The following is a 13552-nucleotide window of genomic DNA, read 5'->3' on the forward strand; positions in this document are numbered from 1 at the left end:
TTTCTAAGTAAGGAAATAATTTGTGACATGATTATTAGAAAGCCGAAACACCCGCCGGTTTGTATGGTCCATTGTTCCTGTGGCTACGTTTCCATTAAACATTAACGACAATGTATAAAATTGTTACAGAAACAACCTAAAGTTCAATGAAAACATGAATACATTGCAAGGGAATAAGAATTAATTACTGAAATCGACCTCCCTAGTAATAAAAAGTTACACTCTTCTTGATCACTATTTTAAAATGGCATTTCCATACTAAATGTCACTTTAAAACACTGTTCAACGAGCGAGTGTAAATTTTATTAGTAAGGGGGTTAGTGTCTAACTCTAGAGTAAAATATTTAAATAAGAATCGCAGGCTTGTGGTACTTATAGAGTCTATCACGCCGTAATATTATGAAGGAGCTTATTATAACTGTGTGATTTTATTTGACAGGATACGACCATTTGAAACACCATCATTGCTATAAATTACGAACACTTATGAATAAAATTGATAGAGAGATTAGTAAAGGTTCGAGACCAAAACAACGTGTGCAGCCCGCGTGCGCGATGGCGATGGCTATGGCGATCAATGCGTTTACGTCTGATCGCCATCGCCATCGCCATTGCCATCGTCGAACCTTAAAATTCCCGTGACGTCTTGAACTAGGTAATGGACACGTGCACTTCATCTCCCAATCGTCGTAACTAATCCGTGTGACACGTAATACTTCCTGCGGAGTAATGCCGCATAATAAGCCATTGCTTTGAGTTATCGCCCTTTTCTTTATTCATCCGTTTTTCGGCCATTTCGACCACTCTCACAGTGTAGATAGGAACAGCAAGTTTTATATAATGTGTCCGGAGAATTAGTGATGAAACTTTAAGGGCGTAGTCAATGGACAATTTTATCGATGAAAATACTTAAAATCTAGGGATTGACCCACTTCTCGCCAAATTACAAGGATTAAAGCTTTTTATTTTAAGTATTTCAATTCTTCTTTCAAAAACAAGTGTCACCATGTGCAACTTGACACTAATAAGCAAACATTTTATAATTTAAAATAGCTAACAAAATTAGAAAACAGAACTAAGTTCCTTTTCCAAAATAAGCAAATTAAAAAATATTCAAAAAGGTATTTATAATACGTGAAAATTAGATGAGAGATATGAAGCCTCATTTTGATATCTTATTTTGAACTAAATAGGTTCAAGCAAGCAAGCATTACTTAAAATACGTACTCTTATTCCATTCATCAAAAGACCTTATTAAAAACGTAAGGCATTTCCTTCATTCAGTCAGTCTTATCTAACGGGGTCTGCTGACTCTCCCTGCACTGTGCCGCGCCCGAGATTTCTTTGCTAGTGACGGTTTTTTAGGCGCCCGCGCAGGGTTGATGTATGATATCATAATTAACGCGCACAATGGCCGCCGGTGTATTATATTGAATTTAATACGCCCGATTATGATTATTATTGCTTGTAGACAGAAAGCCTGGTTTATTTTGCATAAGAAAAGAAAGTATTTATTATATTATTAATGGGATTTCGATTATAAAATTAATTCAATAGCTTTTTTATAAGGCAATTCAAAAGTATTTTTACTTTAGTGCAAGAAAAAGGAATACGAAGGTAATCATTATTTAAGAAGGTGTTTTATAAAGAAGAAAGCTATTGAGACATGTTATTAGGATAATAAATAAGTTAACGAGTATTATTAGGTAGGAATTTCAATTTATTAAAAACTCAAATAAAAAATCTTCAGGAAACAAATAAATCAAATAGCAGATGTAGAATTAAAACTGGCGTTTTATGCGACATTCAAAAAGGACATAAAAATATAATTACTAACACATTTTGTATTCCTCCTACACAAACATACACCTTTTAAATCGTCATAACATTCTGATGTAGCGTCCTTTCACACTGTCCGACTCTGTCTTCTTCTATGACTATAGCATAATTAAAACTCAGCGTGAGAATCACAACTTCTAAAACTAGTATTATTAACAATCTTATAAATTTTAGTATTATAAACAAACGTTCTTCGATTGAATTTAAGAAATAAGCTACTGTTTTAAATCAATGGTTTCATTACTATCAGTCATCATTTCAGCCATAGCACGTCCACTGTTGAACATATGCCTCTCACTATCAGCAGAATCTTAAAACTTTATATTCCTAGCTTAGTTTTGCTATACTTCAAAGATCTAAAATCGGATAACATTTTCTACAGACACAGAGTGACTGTAGGTTTGAATTTAATCCGCCGTATTAGCGATATCTATCAGTAATAACTCCAATATAATTATTGCTGTTAAAAACGCCTGTCAGCTCATCTGATAGAGCTCATTGCAGTTTTGCCAAAAAATGGAGTTACTGATACTGATATCGCTAGCACGGCAGTTTTGCTGACATCTATGTAATCTGACTCTACATCATATCAACGAACAGTTATGTTTTATACGAGTAGGTTATGTATTTTCAAGAAAAGCTACCAAGTGAACATCGGTTACTGCTTTTCAAACTTCTGTCCAGCCATCATGCAGACTCCCTAGCCCGCGTATTATGTAACACAGTCACGTAGCCCTCAATTCGTTAGCGTCGGCCTTATACGAACGTTTTAACAAGCGTTTGGTGACGTCGGGGGCTTCCACAAAAACTGGGCTTCGTTTGTTATGATTTTTGAAATTATTTGCAAAATATTTGTCACATATTGAGGAGAGCGGTTTCTCTAATAAAGGCACTTACAGGAAGTTACAGGGCAGATAATGCACCATACTAGAATGTGCTAATTATCATCAGGTGCGATTGCTGTCTATGTCAATGCTTGCCTTGTACTGCATAAAAAGTACGTATAACTACAGTAAATAATGAGGTATTCAGAATGAGGATATTTTATTTTAATTGACTGAAATTGTGTCCCAAATGAAACAGCTGTTTGAACTACGGAGCTAAAACTCTACTGGACCATTTATGTCACTTCACAATAGCGCCATGCAAGCAGCCAAATACTAAGTTTTATTTTTATTTCCAATGTAAATAGATAACTGCCTTGCCTACAATACGTACCTACTGTGTTCTTCTGATTAATTGCGTAACGGGCCCAATGAAAGATTAACTTTCCCCCGGGACAAACTTGACCTTCACTGGTTGGGTTGTGGCGGTCAAGCTGTAGATCCTGGCTTCACAGAAGTTGCAGCGGTGGGAATTAGATGTGGGAATAGTTCCGTAGCCTACAGTACTTTTATGTACTTGTACATGTGTTTTTTTAATTTAATTTTTATTTTATATGTTTTTTAAAAAAGGGCCTGATAAAATAGTAGTGTCTGAGTTACAAGAGACGCGATAGCGGCCCAATAAATAAACCGCGCGCCAATAACATAATTCACGTCATATTTACTAAACACGAATATTTGTTTGTCGTCGTATTGTTTTGGCATTTCCCTAGGTTGTTTGTGTAACCCAATCCGAGATGAGTCGCCATTTCACGCGGTTAATTAATCGGAATGATTACCGTTACACAATCATTGGCGGCTGATATGGACGACCGAAAGGAGTTGTGTGTCGTGGTCGTGCTGTTATTGTTTGGTGAGTTTTTGATTAGTTAATACAATCTACTTGTCATACCTACTTAAGTTGTATTGTAGTTACATCTATTTGCTGCGTTTTAAGAGTCAGATTTATTGTAATATTTACTCTAATTTATAAAACTCCTTTATTTTTCATTGACCTTGGATTAGTATTGAAAATTGTGTACAAATATAATATTTTACGTATTGCCTCTGGTAAATTGGAAAGGGCCTTATGTTCCTGGAGTGGAGACTGTGACCTGATGATGACGATTTTTATTTAACCATTTTTTAGCATTTCATTATAGGCACATTTATTGTCCCGAACCAGTGGTAGTTTTTTTTTTACTGGGACGTGTTTAAGTACTTTCTAAAAGCATTTATTACTTTGTACCCATGACTTCGAAAACAAGAATAATAAATAAGGTTTCAACTTTTTAATGATATTTCAGATCGGTCGCTCCCCGTGCCCATACAAAGTATGATGAAGATTGCGAACTGCGATGCCTCGCGGTCCACCGAACCTGAGGGCAACGTCGGCCAGAGCGCTGCCTTCCCATGGCTGGGACTGCTAAGGGTGCACATACGTGAGTGTTGTAGCTTTGTAATGGACTAATGGGGGTCGCGGATTTGAGCCCCGCACTATAATAGCAGCAGGCAGGCTTTCCACTCGACGGACCAGAAATCTAGTGCAGATCCCGTTAAACACCTGGATGCGAGTAGTGCAAAACTGGTCGTTGTGGCGATCTTTGGGGAAGGCATTTGTCCAGCAGTGGTTTGATTGAAACTAAATACAACTGTATAAATATTTGCATACATGAAACAAAGACCTCTAAGTAACTTAGTTACCTAATAGACAAGATTATCTAAATCAAATCAAATCAAATCAAATCAAATCAAATCAAATTCGTTTATTTGTGGAACATAGGTAAATAACATATTACAGGTGTTAAAAATTAAGTCGGTATCACTATGTTTGGCCCAAGGTCGGCGTACAAATTTACATAACATCATTGAGTCGTATTAGGTTAGTAGAAATTAAATAAAATAAAAAGTAAGTTAGTAATGTCCAATCAGTAACAATTTCATAAACATTTAAACATAAAAAAAAGTCAAGAATCTTACAATTTGTCACTTAAAAACTCTGTCAATGTGTAGTAGGCTTTGCTTAATAATAAGGATAGCAGCTGCTTGCGAAATATCTGAATATTTGTGTCTTTTAGTGTCTGTGGTAATTTATTGTAAATTAAACTAAATTAAAAGTCACAACGCAGGCATAATACTGATTGATTAATTTAGGAAAACTCTTCAAAATAACAAAAGCGATGAAAATCTCTCACTCTCTCGGTACTAATAACATACATAGTTAGTATATTGTATAGACAGTCGGTACGGAAATGATTGAAAATAAAAAGAAATTTCATAGATAGATAAATGTTCACGTTCAACAGACGACTTCGACCAACTGAAGATAGCGGTGACGGGCCTGATACTGGTAAAGGAGAGGTACGCCGTCGCCAACGCCGATGATGTCTCAAGGATACCCAAGCACGTGTTTACGTAAGTCAACAGACTCTTATGTAGGGATTCCCTAACTTATTTGAGAAGGGAGCGCCCCTTTCGACCATGAAAAAAAATCCGCGCCCCCCCTCCTCCAGTCAAGATTATTTATTGGTATCGAGCAGTCTGGAATGTATTCTCTCAGCGCGCCTCCCTTTAAAGGTCCTAGCGCCTCCCCGCACTTTGGGAACCCCTGCTCTAATGGATACCACTGATAAAGCCCCTGATAGCCTATTAGAAAGTTATCTGTCAGATGAAGTACAAGTTTAGTTGTTTTAGGATAGAGATATTTGGCAGATAGAGTAACGACTCTATCAGTTCCAAGAAATAAATAAGTAATTTCAGTCTTTATCATGGGACTGGTATAATTTTCCATTGACACAACTTATGTTATCCCACTTATGTTTGTGTTTATACTATATTTCTCTAAGTTCAACAGATAACATAATACTACGTCCAGCAAGTTTATGTACATACCTTAAGAATAGGACATCCTGACACTTAGTTGTTTCCTTGAGGCAGGTCTGTGGGCTTCGTCATTGGAGAAATCCATTTTTTCGCGAAGAGGTAGTGAGGCATTGGGTCCCGCTTAAAGCAATGAGAAGTAGCCACACTGTAGCGAGTAGGCTTGATGGAGCACATCTGCAACAAATGAAGGAGATCATTGTCAGGGATTCGGACTATCCTAAATGTTTATTCAAGGAGAATCTTTGCCTGAATATACACGTAAATAAAATCTGTAAATGTTCGTAAATAATTTTGTCGTTATACAGGGTGTTAGGTAAATGGGTATATGAGCCGACACTAGCCCATGTTAACATGGTCATATAAATGGTATGGTGAAATCAGAAATTTGATGTCATCATTTTATTTTTTTTTAATTTTCATACAAAATTAATTTTATTGAATCCTATTTGTATGAAAAATAAAATAATTAAAATGAAGATATCAATTTTCTGACTTCACCATACCATTTATATGACCATGTTAACATGGGCTAGTGTCGGCTCATATACCCATTTACCTAACACCCTGTAGAAGTACTAGCGGCCGCCCGCGACTTCGTCCGCATGAACCACGTTTCGTATTTTGCAAAATCCCGTCTTAGTGAGCACCTACGTTCTAAAAGGAACCCTCAAACAAAATTTGAGACTCCTAGCACTTGTAGTTTCTGAGATTTCGTGATGAGTGAGTGAGTCAGTCTGTCAATGACCTTTCGATATATTTTACTTTCAGGCAGGACAGCAAAGCCATGTTTATACCCAAAACAGGAGATCCGTGGTTCACCAACCTCAAGGACTACATGATCCACCCTGAGTTTGAGTTCGCCACGTACAACACCATAGCCCTGGTGGAGCTTGACTTAGATCCAGGCACTGTGGGTTAGTACTAATTTTGCTCTAAGGTGCCCGAAAGACCAGCAGCTATAGACTAACCCCCTTATTAATAAAAGTTACACCGTAGTCGAACTCTGGCTTAAATTGTCATTTAGTTTGTCGTTTTAATCCAAGGTTCATCTTAGGTGTAAATTTTTATTAATAAGGGGTAAGAGCTAGTGAACGGCAGCCCTACGTTGTTTTATAAAAGCTGAAAGTTTTTCAGCGCATGCTCCCATCTAATAGTAGGCTCACATGAAAGGAAGTATTAATTCTCAATAACGCTTTATTTAATTACATTTTCAGTGCCATTCAAACCAGTATGCTGGCCAGGCCATTTCTTCAATACGTCGAACCTACTATACGCAGTAGGGTACACAGACGGTACGTACAAATTAATACCTATCGAAAAGTCTTTGACCTAATGAACTGATCCATTGAATTCTTTCAGAAAACGAGCTCATGGAGAAAATAGTTTACACCGTCCAATACATAAAGCCTTCTTTGTGCAACGAATTCTATAATCGAGTTGGAGTAAGTAAAAGCAAGAATATATTTATTAGTTTGTACAACTGATGACCTTTGGAGTAAAAAAGTTCTCGAGTGGCGATCAGACTCCGTGGACTGACAGAATGGAAGCACCAAGATGCGGTCGTTGTGGGAATCTTTGAGGGAGACCTAACTCAAGTAATTGCCTGAAATGACGACCTAACACAAAAACTTTACATGCGCGTATTTAGTAATAAATAATCTCAAATAGACAGTAAGATAGACAACGCATTAGCGCTGGATGCAGGCCGCTGCCAACCGGTCAATTGGCAGATGCGTATTTTCAGCTGTGTCCTGTGGTCAAAATGATGATGATGATGATGATGATGATGATGATGATGATGATGATGATGATGATGATGATGATNGCGCTCGACTTGGCGGGGGCACTGCCGTGCCCCCAGATCTGCATTTATTGTAAGATGGATATTATTTTATTTGTTTGTACTGCAAGCTTTGGAAGTTTTATTTATGGTAGTTAGCCAATTGCTTTGCCACAAAAAGTTAATCATCCTTCGTTACTTATCTGTTAATACACAAAAATATTCTTAAAATAGAAGTACGAAGATAAGGTATGATATTTCAAAAATCTACCTACTATCAGAAAATACGTCCTAATAAACTCGTAAACTCAAACCAATTTCAATATTCACATTATTGGTAAATTAATTAATTAACTGTTTCGCTTATTTGATAAACAGTTGGGAATTCTAAAATCATTATTTCTATTTCAAGTTGGTGGTGTAATGAAGATTTAAATACTTCAGGAGTAACTGGACAAATATAACTGTTTTAAATCTTTTTGAGAAAATACAATTATATTGTTGTATTTTCGCGAAGAAAGTCATGCGACATGGTTATAGCATTATTGAAATAAGTCTCAAGCCCGTGCACAGATATGCGCACTGCGCAGCCTATCTGATTGCCACCGACTGACCATTTAATTTTATTGCTCCTTATCCAATATTTTACTTTGTTATGAAACCTGTAAAGTTAACATTTGCATAATGCTTGCTTGATAAAACGCGAAGGTAAATTATAGGATATTTTGGTGGATCGCCGAGTCGTGACTCTCAAATCATCTTCTAATCCCTAACTTACAAGTTCCAGGAACGACCTAACACACAAATGCATTAATTTACAATATTTATCTAAATTACTTTTTGATTTATGCTTAGTTTTATGAATTACAATCAGTGCCAAAAGTCAGATTCGATCTTGTGCAGTGCGAGATAGATTTAACAACTAGAAAAGGCAACATGACAAAAAATCCCAACTAATATTATAAATGCGAAAGTAACTCTGTCTGTCTGTCTGTCTGTCTGTCTGTCTGTCTGTCTGTCTGTCTGTCTGTTACGCTTTCCCGCTTAAACCTCGCTGCCGATTTTGATGAAATTTGGCATAGAGATAGTTTGAGTCCCGGGAAAGAACATAGGATAGTTTTTATCCCGGTTTTTGAAACAGGGACGCGCGCGATAAAGTTTTTCTGTGACAGACAAAATTCCACGCGGGCGAAGCCGCGGGCGGAAAGCTAGTACTAAATAAATACATTTACCATACATTAAACTCTTTCATGATATACAGTACAAAGAAACGCATGAAGATATTACATTATTACGAAGTTCCGAACGTATGTAAACAGTTAATATTTCATTCACGAGCTATAATATCAGACATCTTAAAGAAAAGTTGAAAGCGAAGAACACCGCATCGGAGGGTTAGATAAATCAAAATAAATAGTACTAAAGATTCAACCCGTAAAGAGAGCGTGGGTCACAGCCAGTCAGGGCTGCCAAGAGCTCGAGAGAGTTGAAATTATTGTTGTCGATGTATCTTAACTGTTGTACTTTCTTTAAACTCGACAGCATATTATGGCTTTTCATTTTGTAAATAGACTTTTACTACAAAATTACAATGTATTAATAAGATGCCATCTTGAAGTGCCATTATAGGTACGATATATTTTATTTATTTTATTTATTATACAAATCAGGACGGTAAAAAAGGACATTAAAATATACAAAAAACAAAACCAGACATTATCCCATATGATATGATTGCGAAAAATTTATTAATGGACATCAATATGAACGTAAAGAATAATTATTAGTTTTCAAAAGACCTGTTAAAAAAAAACTATTTATTTATTTGTATTTGAAATCTCCTCTCACATTGTAAAATACCCAGATCGTTTTAAATAGGTGAATCACGAATGTAAAAATGTAATAGGTGATTCACGAATGTAAAAAAGTATTTCTATTGTTTTTTCTGGCAGCCCTGTTCGTAGAGCCTCATCGATGACATGTTTATGCGCGCGCGGCTCGTAATGGGGCGACTTTATGCGCCACAAAAAATACGAGCATACCCGAGTAAAAACGAAGCATGAAGTAGCGACAGTCGAAGAAAGAATAAAGGGTCTTGTCTATGATACTGTGGCTCAAATTCAAGCTCGTTATTAGTGGGCATGTGAACCTTTTTAGGGCACTTATACAAGTGACAATATAGCTTGCTCTACCACCATTTCGGGACATTATGTCGGAAGTCGCTGACATAGCCCGACGGTTTAGGAAGCTGAAGTGGCAATGGGCAGGGCACATAGTACGCAGAACTGACGGCCGATGGGGCAGCAAGGTTCTGGAATGGAGGCTGCGTACCGGAATACACAGCGTGAGACGTCCATCCACAAGGTGGACCGACGACATCGTAAAGGTAGCAGGGAAGCGCTGGACGCAGGCCGCTACCAATCGATCAACGTGGAAAGCATTAGAGGAGGTCTATGTTCAGCAGTGGACGTCCTATGGCTGAAATGATGATATCGGATGGTGGTAAGAATAATCAAGAACTACCTACTATGAAGGTGCTGGTCGTCTAAAAGCAATGATGAAAACTAAAACATGCATTCCATCACAATTTTGTGTCAAAAATGTAGGCCATGTTCTAGAAAACCATACTTATAAATTTATACTGACTTGTTCTGACGTCATATTAGAACTTTACAAATCTTCTGCTGACATTGTCAGAGAGTATCTTTTTAGGAGATAAGTCAAGGCAATATTTCTAAGTAAGGAAATAATTTGTGACATGATTATTAGAAAGCCGAAACACCCGCCAGTTTCTATGGACCATTGTTCCTGCGGCTACGTTTCCATTACACATTAACGACTATGTATAAAATTGTTACAGAAACAACCTAAAGTTCAAAATGTTGACGTCGAAATAAGTTTTGTCTCGATGTGGCATCGTCTGTACAATTTAATATTGCATGCTCAATATGAGCAATCTGTTGTAACGAATTTTATGCCTAAACAACTGCAAACTGGTCACAGAAAAAGCAATAAATAAATTCTATTCTATTCTATTCTATTCAATGAAAACATGAATACATTGCAAAGAAATAAGAATTTTAACGGAAGTTGACCTCCCTACTAAATAAAAGGTACACTCTTCTTGATCACTATTTTAAAATGGCATTTCCTTACTAAATGTCACTTTGAAATACTGTTCAACAAGCGTGTATATTTTATTAGAAAGGGGGTTAGTGTCTAACTCTAGAGTAAAATATTTAAAGAAGAATCGCAGGCTTGTGGTCCTTATAGAGTCCTTATCATGCAATATTATTATGAAGGAGCTTATTATTACTGTGTGATTTTGTTTGACAGGATATGACCATTAAAAAACATCACCACTGCTAAAAATACGAAGGCTTGTGAATAAAATTGATATAGATGAGATTAGTAAAGGTTCGACCAAACCAACGTGAGCAGCCCGCGTTCGCGATGGCGATGGTTATGGCGATCAATGCATTTACATCTGATCGCCATCGCCATGGTTGCCATCGTCGAACCGTGACGTCTTAAACTAGGTAATGGACACGTGCACTTCATCTCCCAATCGTCGTAACTAATCCGTGTGACACGTAATACTTCCTGCGGAGTAATGCCGCATAATAAGCCATTGCTTTGAGTTATCGCCCTTTTCTTTATTCATCCGTTTTTTCGATCATTTCGACCACTCTCACAGTGCAGATAGGAACAGCAGGTTAAATTTTTGTAACTTATTTCTGTTGTATGGTATTTTTAGGATTTATCAATTTTTATCACGTGTTCCTGGCATATCGAAACTCTTAAAATCGCGGCTAGTCCTCCATGTGTCATTGTAGGACAGCCGATTTATGAATTGCATCTTCCATAACATGGCTTAAAATATCCCTTGGAGTTATCTACATATCATAATAAAGATCGTAGATCGTTTTCTAATTATAATCATAATACGTAGAATATTCAAGCACTTCCAAAGATATTTAATAATTTGTGAAAATAATTGCAATTAGATGGAGAGATATGAAGCCTTATTTTGATATCTCATTTGGAACTAATTTTCATTATTTGTACTGCATTCAGGAACTAAATTCAAAATCTTGTTAAAAACGTAAAGCATTTTGTTTATTCAGTCTTTTCTAACGGGTATTGCTGACTCTCCCTGCACTGTGCCGCGCCCGAGATTTCTTTGCTAGTGACGGTTTTTTAGGCGCCCGCGCAGGGTTGATGTATGATATCATAATTAACGCGCACAATGGCCGCCGGTGTATTATATTGAATTTAATACGCCCGATTATGATTATTATTGCTTGTAGACAGAAAGCCTGGTTTATTTTGCATAATAAAAGAAAGTATTTATTATATTATTAATGGGATTTCGATTATAAAATTAATTCAATAGCTTTTTTATAAGGCACTTCAAAAGTATTTTTACTTTAGTGGAATAAAAAAAAACGAAAGTAATAGTTATTTAAAAATATGTTTTATAAAGCCATAACGAGGCATTTATTAGGATAATATAAGTTAACGAGTACTATTAGTATATGTAGAAAATTCAATTTACCTATTATAAATTTCAACAAAATAACTTGACTAAACAAATAAATCAAATAGCAAATCTAGAATATTATTAACTCTGGGGTTTTATTTACGCGACATTTAAATTTAAGGACATAAAAATATAATTACTAACACATTTTGTATTCCTCCTACACAAACATACACCTTTTAAATCGTCATAACATTCTGATGTAGCGTCCTTTCACACTGTCCGACTCTGTCTTCTTCTATGACTATAGCATAATTAAAACTCAGCGTGAGAATCACAACTTCTAAAACTAGTATATTAACAATCTTATAAATTTTAGTATTATGTTCTCCGATTGAATTTAAGTAATAAGCTATTGTTTATCAACGGTTTCATTACTATCAGTCATCATTTCAGCCATAGGACGTCCACTGTTGAACATAGGCCTCTCACTATCAGCAAAATCTCACAACTTTATATTCCTAGCTTAGTTTTGCTATACTTCAAAGATCCCAATCAGGTAAAATTTTCTACAGACACAGAGTGACTGTAGCTTTGAATTTAATCCGCCGTATTAGCGATATCTATCAGTAATATCCCGTCGTCTAGTACCCATAGTACAAGCTTTGCTTAGTTTGGGACTAGAGGCGCAGTGTAAAATGTCCAAGGATATTTATTTATTTATTTATATTTATTTATTTAATAACTCCAATTTTTTGCTGTTAAAAACGCCTGTCAGCTCATCTGATAGAGCTCATTGCAGTTTTGCCAAAAATGGAGTTACTGATACTGATATCGCGAGCACGGCAGTTTTGTTGACATCTATGTACTCTGACTCTACATCACAGTTATGTTTTATACGAGTAGGTTATGTATTTTCAAGAAAGCTACCAAGTGAACATCGGTTACTGCTTTTCAAACTTCTCTCCAGCCATCATACAGGCTCCCGAGCCCGCGTATTGTGTAACACAGTCACGTAGCCCTCAATTCGTTAGCGTCGGCCTTATACGAACGTTTTAACAAGCGTTTGGTGACGTCGGGGGCTTCCACAAAAAATGGGCTTCGTTTGTTATGATTTCTGAAATTGTTTGCTAAATATTTGTCACATATTGAGGAGAGCGGTTTCTCTAATAAAAGCACTTACAGGAAGTTACAGGGCAGATAATGCACCATACTAGAATGTGCTAACTAACATCAGGTGCGATTGCTGTCTATGTCAATGCTTGCCTTGTACTGCATAAAAAGTACGTATAACTACAGTAAAAAAGGAGGTATTCAGAATGAGGATATTTTATTTTAATTGACTGAAATTGTGTCCCAAATGAAACAGCTGTGATGAACAGCTACGGAGCTAAAACTCTACTGGACCATTTATGTCACTTCACAATAGCGCCATGCAAGCAGCCAAATACTTAGTTTTATTTTTATTTCCAATGTAAATAGATAACTGCCTTGCCTACAATACGTACCCTACTGTGTTCTTCTGATTAATTTCGTAACGGGCCCAATGAAAGATTAACTTTCCCCCGCGGGACAAACTTGACCTTCACTGGTTGGGTTGTGGCGGTCAAGCTGTAGATCCTGGCTTCACAGAAGTTGCAGCGGTGGGAATTAGATGTGGGAATAGTTCCGTAGCCTACAGTACTTTTATGTACTTGTACATGT

General features: G+C 36.6%; 1 protein-coding gene across 1 annotated transcript; it reads left to right on the forward strand.

Moving 5' to 3' along the window:
• The first annotated feature begins 3494 nt into the window (after window positions 1-3494).
• LOC114355239 (uncharacterized) lies at window positions 3495-7789 on the forward strand. The gene is made up of 7 exons (XM_028307973.1): window positions 3495-3576; window positions 4010-4144; window positions 5009-5117; window positions 6354-6499; window positions 6800-6877; window positions 6945-7027; window positions 7778-7789. Exons 1-7 carry the CDS (start codon window positions 3495-3497, stop codon window positions 7787-7789), a joined length of 645 nt encoding a protein of 214 aa, XP_028163774.1.
• Window positions 7790-13552: the final 5763 nt, after the last annotated feature.

Source organism: Ostrinia furnacalis, unplaced genomic scaffold, assembly GCF_004193835.3.
Source record: "Ostrinia furnacalis isolate ACB-3 unplaced genomic scaffold, ASM419383v2 OfSCF0197, whole genome shotgun sequence".
Classification (NCBI taxonomy): domain Eukaryota; kingdom Metazoa; phylum Arthropoda; class Insecta; order Lepidoptera; family Crambidae; genus Ostrinia; species Ostrinia furnacalis.

Bases quoted from the DNA above. Each gene is read 5' to 3' on its own strand.
- LOC114355239 (XM_028307973.1), top strand. From the start codon at position 3,495: ATGATTACCGTTACACAATCATTGGCGGCTGATATGGACGACCGAAAG. The intron at 4,145-5,008 runs GTGAGTGTTGTA...CACGTTCAACAG, and splicing joins ACTGCTAAGGGTGCACATAC to ACGACTTCGACCAACTGAAG. The intron at 6,500-6,799 runs GTTAGTACTAAT...TTACATTTTCAG, and splicing joins CTTAGATCCAGGCACTGTGG to TGCCATTCAAACCAGTATGC.